At 43.4% G+C, this 8,049-nt stretch overlaps 1 protein-coding gene across 3 annotated transcripts in view; it reads right to left on the reverse strand.

Annotated features, from left to right (window-relative positions):
- The window catches only part of Lilrb3 (leukocyte immunoglobulin like receptor B3), a 50,088-nt gene extending 42,448 nt beyond the window's left edge, over positions 1-7,640 (reverse strand). For all 3 annotated transcript variants that reach the window (XM_031385049.1, XM_031385048.1, XM_031385047.1), the window contains exons 1-6: positions 7,508-7,640; positions 7,311-7,346; positions 6,848-7,132; positions 6,398-6,700; positions 4,779-5,063; positions 4,154-4,462 (exon numbers count right to left, since the gene is read on the reverse strand). In XM_031385049.1, the coding sequence (XP_031240909.1) occupies positions 4,154-4,462; positions 4,779-5,063; positions 6,398-6,700; positions 6,848-7,132; positions 7,311-7,346; positions 7,508-7,541 (1,252 nt within the window). In that variant the 5' untranslated portion in view covers positions 7,542-7,640. The remainder of the gene's footprint in view (positions 1-4,153; positions 4,463-4,778; positions 5,064-6,397; positions 6,701-6,847; positions 7,133-7,310; positions 7,347-7,507) is intronic.
- Positions 7,641-8,049: the final 409 nt, after the last annotated feature.

The following is an 8,049-nucleotide window of genomic DNA, read 5'->3' on the forward strand; positions in this document are numbered from 1 at the left end:
GCCCACCTGGCCAGAATCCCGTGTCCCGCGGAACAGGGACCCCGCGAGAAATCCCGGTCCGTGGCAGGACAGTCTCTGTATGGCCTTTCCTTCAGTCTCTGCTCCACACTCTGTCTCCGTCTTTGCTCCCGTGAGTATTTTGTTCCCCCTTCTAAGAAGAACTGAAGCACCCACACTTTGATCTTCCTTCTTCTTGAGCTTCATGTGGTCTGTGAATTGTGTTTTGGGTATTCTGAGCTTCTGGGCTATTATCCACTTATCAGTGAGTGCATACCATGTGTGTATATTTGTGAATGGGTTACCTCACTGAGGATGATATTTTCTAGTTCCATCCATAGGGCCTCACTTTCTAATAGTGCTACTCCCTGGGCTGAGCATATACCAACTATCACACAGTGAAATTTTTTTTTTTTTGGTATAAGAGCATAGTTTATTATAAAAGACTGTAGATAAAATTTAGACAACAGATTATTTACAAATGAAGAAAACATTCTGCTCAAAATGAAAAAGCAGGGCTGAGAGATGCCTCAGTGGTTAAGACTAACTGCTTGCTCTTCCGAAGGTCCTGAGTTCAAATCCCAGCAACCACATGGTTAATCACAACCACCTGTAATGAGATCTGATGCCCTCTTCTGGTATGTCTGAAGATACCTACGGTGTATGTATGTATACTAATAAATAAATCCGAAAAACAAAAGGAAAGCACACATACACATGGAAGCTGAACAAGGAAGAAATAAATAAATAAAGAAAGAAAGAAATTAAAGGCTTTTTAGAATTTAATGAAAACGAAGACACATCATCCCAAAACTTATAGGACACAATGAAAGCAATGGTAAGAGGAAAATTCATAGCTCCAAGTACTCCCAAAAAGAAACTGAAGAGAGCACACTTGAAAGCTCTAGAACAAAAAGAAGCAAAAACACCCAAGAGGAGAAGATGGCAGGAAATAACCAAACTCAGGGCAGAAATCAACCAAATAGAAACAAAAAGAACTATACAAAGAATCAACCAAATCAGGAACTGGTTCTTTGAGAAAATCAAGAAGGTAGATAAACCCTTAGCCAGACTAACTAGAGGGCAGAGACAGTATCCAAATTAATAAAATCATAAATGAAAAGGGGGACATAATGAAATATATCTTAATACAATTAATCCATTTGTTGAATATTAACAGTTGAAAATATTAAAATCATGTTCTACAAACATCATGGAAATATTATTGATAATTTTTCTAACTGTGCTTGAAACTAGCATTTTGTTAATATTTAACTTCAAAGAATTTTTGCTACTTTGAAATTTTTAAAATATACTTACTGATAAAATAATTTTTCTCCTAAAAACCCTGACAATCTTTTTTAAGTGAACTGATTGTTAGACAATGTAAACAGGTAAATAATGCATATTTTTGAGACAAGGTTTCTCTGTGTAGCCCTGGCTGTCCTGGAACTCACTCTGTATACCAGGCTGGCCTCGAACTCAGAAATCCACCTGCCTCTGCCTCCCAAGTGCTGGCATTAAAGGCATGTGCCACCACTGCCCAGCAAATAATGCATTTTTAGTACTCTCACTGTGTGAGGTGTATCATGTCAGGGCTTTTGAATATATTTCTTAATGATTCTTTTTTTTATATTTTATGCTTTTTTACTATGCTTAACTCACAAATAATATGGTGTATATTTTGAAACAATTTAGTATTCAACATTATATATTGGATCTTCAGTTATGGATAGTATAAATATTCATTCATGATATTTTTAGGGCTATGAAAGGATATGAATATAAACTTGAAAAATTATATATGATTTGATTATAAAATATTCATTATTAATATGTTTGATGTATAATATGCACTTAAATAATAAAAAGATTAAAGAAAAGAAATTTAGAGTGAAATGACATTAGTTACAATAATGTAAGTAAAAATACAGACTGGTAAAATTGAAGAGGAAAACAATGAAAACCTTTTTCTGAATTATACAGGAACCACTGGTAAATAGAACTGTATATTCGTGAGGTATGAAATATTGTGATTTTGTTTTACACATCTACATTATGGATTCCCTGACATCTCCTAAAGACACAGAACAGGACATCATCACATATAAGTAAAAGACAAGCATTATGAGCACAGACCTCGAAATCGCCAGTGGGTTCACTTTGTGATGGCCACACACTGCTGGGCATGAGCCCTGCCCTTCAGTGTGCTGTGCGCACCAGTGTGACTTGTTAGAAAAACTAAACTTTCTTTTCCAAGAGTTTACCCATTCAGGATTCAGGGTTTTCAGATCTTTCTCTGCACTGTTCAGTTGTGGGACTGTATAAGTTCCCATCTCCTGAAGAAGGAAGCTTCTCTGATAATCGCTGAGCAAGACAATGATTTAGGAGACATTTTATTGGTATGTTACTTTAAAAAATAGTATTACCCACAACTCTGCCTGATTTCTCAGATGGCTGCCATCCTAAAGGACACCAGGCAAGCCTCTCCTCACCAAGCCCCGCCTTGCCAACTCCCCTGAATGCTTAGGAAAGAGCAATAAACTACACTGCATACTCCATTTCCCACCCCAAGGCCTGCATGCTTTCCAGGAGGCCTGCTGCCACCAGGAACACCAACTAAGCCTTTGTCTCCCAAGACCCTGCCCACCAAGTTGCTGAAAGAACAGGCAATGGCAGTAAGCTAACACCTACCCCCACAACATGTACCTACACACTCACACACTTACAAGAAAATGGCCTTAAATACAATTTATAATGATGACAGAGGCCTTTAAATGTGAGTGAATAAATCCCTTAAAGAAATACAGATATAAAATCAACAGGTGAAAGACATTCCAGGCAGATGGGACAGCATATTCCATCACTTTATGGTTTCAGAAGAGTGTTGATTCAGGAAGAAAGGCTCCCAGTATGTGGAGGGACAGTAATTCATTTACTGAGGAAGCACCTCATCATGAAACTTCCACTTTCCTCTGAACCCCAAAGTTTTGCTCCCTGGACATTCTATCATAACAGTTTCCCAACTCTACAACAGTATTTTTTGACAGAAAACTTTAGATCATCAGATTTATTTCCCAGAGTATAGATTAGTTCCCAGCTGCACGGTGGGTCTGTTTGTGGCTTTGCCAAGCTTCAGTGACTAGAATCGAAAGGACTATGAGGACCACGACAGCCAATCCCATCCTGATGAGATTCTCCATTGTGTGATCCAGGTTCTCTGTGGCTGTGGTATTAGATACAGAAGTTACAGAAGTTAGGGATGGTCAAAGTTTCCTGATTAAGCATCCAGCCAGGGCCCCTGTTTTCCTTGGAGAGGACAAGGTTCTACTCTTTCCCATGCTATGACATGGAATTCTCTTTATTCAACTGCCTTGGGTTTGGGCATGCTCTAGCATGGACAGATGGTCTCAGTTGGTCCTTAGAGTAGAAGAAGAGGAGTAGGATGTGTGTGTACTTAAGAGACCTTAGTGTTTCTTCTGAGTTCCACTGTATCATTTATTGTAGATGCCCATCATTCTCACCATATAAGATTATAGAGTTCTGTGATGAATGTTTCTTGTGACACAGCTGGGTCCCCTCTCTTATTCTTGCTAAATTCTTCAGACCAGTGTGATAATAGAAACTCAATGACATAAAAGCTAAACTAGCAAATTCTGAGTATGGTGATTCTGGTGAGCCCATGAGAGGTTGTCCAGACTCAGATTGCCAGTGTGGTTTTTGGTAAGTGTTGGTTCCCTTGTCACACTCAGACTCTTCCATTTCTATCTTCATCTGACCATTCTGAGGTGTGTGTGTGTGTGTGTGTGTGTGTGTGTGTGTGTGTGTGTATGTGTTTGTGTGTTTGTGTGTGTAATACTGCAGGGTGAGGCTCATTCCATGTTCTACGATATGGCCTTGGTGTGTCAGCAAAGAGGGCTTCTTGGACAGCCCTGAAGGGAAGGTGACAGCTAGAGACTGAGGTTTGGTTCCTACCAAACACCTTTGCCCTCCCCTCCTGCCCAGCACATGTCCAATCTTCTCCCCAAGCAGGGCTGTGTTTGAGAGCACAGGCTCTCCATTTAGTCCTTCTCTACCTGCAACTCAGCAGGGGGCAGGCCTGTGGCAAAGGGCTTAGGGTGTCAGGAAATGTTTGAGAATGACAGTGGGGACTTACCTGAGATGAGTATTTGTTGGGGAGCACTGGGTGCTGACCACAGCTGTGGGGTATTCTTGTAGTAACCATAACATTTGAATGTCCCTGTGTGGGCTGTAGTTGTGGGTCTCAAAACAAACTGGGCTTGGTACTGGTCACTAGAAGATATATACTCTGTGTCCAGTGAGCTAGTGAACTTCTGATCGTCCTTGGTGAGAATGAACTTATCATATGCTTTCTGGGAGACACATTGAAGGGTCATGTTCTCTCCTGCTGTCATCACAGGGCTGGGCAGTACTGACAGCCTGGGTTCATAGTAGTCATAGATGCCTAGGAGAGAAGGAGACGGTCTGTTACATGTTCTCTCACACTGCCACGAAGTTCTCTTGGGTTCGGGCGGTGAAGGTGCATGCCTTTAATCCCTGTACTTGGGAGGCAGAGGCAGGCAGGTTTCTGAGTTTGAGGCCAGCCTGGTCTACAGAGTGAGTTCCAGGACAGCCAGGGCTACACAGAGAAACCCTGTCTCGAAAAACCAAAACCAAACCAAACCAAACCAACCAAAGAAACCGTGTTCTCTTGAATACTCTGTGGGAAGGGATCCTCCTGGGAGCAAAGCCTGGGGTTGACAATCTGACTGTCCCCTCACCTGTCACCACCAGCTCCAGGGCGTCACTGGGCTCTGACCAACCAGCTGAGCTGTAACAATAACAGCGATATTGCCCTGCATGTTGTCGTGTTACAGAAGGGAAGAAGAACTTGCCCTTGTTCCCAGGTTCCTGTAGGATCTGTGTGCTGTGTGTTTTTTGGTTTCCCTCATTATGCAGAAAACATATGTCTGCATCCAGGTTCCCCTGATACCAGATGGTCATTGCTCCTCCAGAGGCGATCACAGAGCCTGGTTCAGCCTTGAGGGTTGGTTTTTGGAGGTTCCCTACATAGAAGTCAGAAAGAAGCACATGGGTGTGTTTGAAAGTGGCACAGAGGGGGCTGGTGACATATATCAGCGTGTAAGAGTGCTGACTGCTCTTCAGAAGGTCCTGAGTTCAAATACCAGCAACCATATTATAGCTCACAACTACCTGTAATGATATCTGATGCTGTCTTCTGGTGCATTTGAAGTCAGCTACAGTGTACTTATATATAATTATAAATAAATCCTTGGGCCAGAGCAAGCAGGGACTGAGCAAGCCGGGTCTACCAGAGCAAGCAGAGGTGCTAAAAGTCAATTCCCAACAGCCAGATGAAGGCTCACAACTATCTGTGCAGCTACAGTGTGTATTTATATACATAAAATAAATAAGTAAATCTTAAAAAAAAAGAAAAAAAAAGAAAGTGGTACAGAGAATGTCCCACCAGTGGATGTTACCTTTTCCTTTTTAATTTATTCTTTTCTTATTCAATACACCAGAAGACAGCTCCCCTATTCTTCCCTCCTCCCTAGTCTGACAAAGTCCTCCCCTGCTCCCCTCTCCCCCAGATTCACTACTCCTCTGTTTCAGAGAAGAGAAGGCTTTTCAATGATATCGACTGAACACGGCATAACAAGATGCAAGGACACTAGGCACATACCGTCATATTAAGACTGGACAAGGCAAGCCACTAGGAGCACAGAGATCTCATGGGTAGGCAAAAGTGTCAGAGACATCCCCACTCCTCTGTTAAGAGGCCAATAAAAACCTGAAGCAAGCTAGGTGGTTGTGGCACACACATTTAATCTGTGCATTCAGGAGGCAGAGGCAGGTAGATTTCTGAGTTGGAGGCCAGCCTGGTCTACAAGGTGAGTTCTAGAACTACACAGTGAAATACAACCTCCCCCCTCCATATCACAAAAAATTCATCCTTTTGAGCAGCCACAGCATGTATGCAGATGTCCTTGGGCACACCCACATAGGCTCTGTGAGTCCTTATGATTCTTGCTTAGCTGATTCAGTCTTCTCCAGGGCATGTTCTCCTGGTATCCTCAACGTCTTGAGCTACTGTCATCCTTCCTCTCTCTGTCATTTCAGATTCTCTGAGCTCTAGTGGATTGTGCTAGAGCTGATCTAGAGTAACAGAAGCCCTCATAGAGAATCATCTCCCTACTGGGAACTCTGGGCTTGGCTGTCCCTCTGAGCCTTGGATTCTGTATCTTTGGACCCACTGTTTCCTGCACTCTGTATCAAAGTTCTAAAGAGCCCTGGATCCTCACATACAGCACACACACAGTGGTCTATGAACACCTGTATCATTTCAATATCATTCTATGGAAAGGTTAGGGCTCCTCACCTGAGACCAGGAGCTCCAGGGCTTCACTAGGAGCTGACCACAAGAATGGTCTTTTCCTGTCATAACTGTAGCATCTGCATATCCATCTCTGGTTAGGGGTCACAGGGCCCACAGTGAACAGGGCATGGTACTTCCTTGTAGAGTTGTTATACTGTGAGTCCTGCCTCCAAGAGCGCTTCTGTGGTCCTACAATCAGAATGAGCCTGTGGTATTTCTGCCAGGTCTCACACTGGAGGGTGACATACCCTCTTGAAGTCACCACAGGGCTGGCCTGGGCTGAAAGGATGGGTTTCTCATAGGCTTCTAGGAGAGAAGGAGGAATCAGTTAAATGTCCCCAGGCCTCATCCTCCTTGGCTCTGAGGTCCCACAGTGTGGCCAGGCTTTCCTGTTAACAGAGCCAAATCTGGACAATCAAAACCTGAGGCCTAGGACCCTGTGTGTTCTCTCACCTGTCACCATGAGCTTCAGGGGGTCACTGTAGTTTGATGATTTAGCCTGGGTCCTGTAGGAACATCGATATAGCCCTGCATCTTGCTGCCCTACATATGATAATGAGAATTCAGCCTTGTTTGCTGGCTTCTGTTTGTTCTTTGTAAATTTTGTATGTAGGTTTCCGTTTTTATAGAGATTGTACTCATTGGCTCTGATTGTCTCCTCACACAAAAAGGTCACCTTAGTCCCCACTATGACCACAGAATCTGGCTGTACTCTGAGGATAGGTTTAGGGAGGGACCCTGCAAGTAACAGAGCAGTTAGGACTCAGGGCACCCACCCTCAGATAGCAGTCCCTAACCCCATGACCTTCCAGCCACCCCCAGGACAAACACACATGTGTTTTCCACCATTACTGCCCAGGCATGGATCCTGGACCTGAAGAGAAGAGCATTTCAGGGCAGCTGCAGACACACTCACCTGTCAGCACTGGAACCCAGAGGCTCAGAGTCAGTCCTGGAAGAGAGTTCTTTGTAAGAGATTTGTCCCTAAGGCTGAGCAGGTCCTCTCCTCTGCAGAACTGCCTGAGACCCTGGGGTTTCCTGATGGGTGAGCACTGAGCTACAGGTCCTGACATTTCCAGACCTCAGTCTCCCCTCTCCCTCTTCACATCTCACCAAGACTGAGCAGGGCTGTGAAGGTGAAGGTCATGGCATCTCCTCTCAGAGGTGCAGCTGTGCTTGAGGGCAGAGCTACAGAGCCTTTCTGAAGGGATTGGAACCAGGGTGTGGCCCTGGAGGCAGGGCAGTCTTTATCATGTATCTGTATTTCAGCAGCCCCACAAAAAAGTGGAACTGCCCTCCTCATGCACCTGCTCTGACTTCCTCAGTGCTGTGACTAGGACAGACAGTAGACCCTCTGCAGTCATGTCTTACACAGGTGACATTTCCTCAGCCTACCAGTGTCTGCTTCACCTGTGCTCATCACTGTCACAGCCATGTTGTAGCAGACACATGTGAACATCTCACATAACAACACAGATTTAATTGTGGTTATGCTTTGTTCTTTTTCACATTTTTATGTGAAATATTTCTTTCTTTCTAACATATTCAAATGTTTCTGACATGGTTCTTGCTGTGTATATCTATATGAGGTGCACACATATTATAAATTTTATAATTTTTAAAATTTCATAATTTTATATGTATACTCATGATTA

Source organism: Mastomys coucha, unplaced genomic scaffold, assembly GCF_008632895.1.
Source record: "Mastomys coucha isolate ucsf_1 unplaced genomic scaffold, UCSF_Mcou_1 pScaffold21, whole genome shotgun sequence".
In the NCBI taxonomy this organism is placed as follows: Eukaryota; Metazoa; Chordata; class Mammalia; order Rodentia; family Muridae; genus Mastomys; species Mastomys coucha.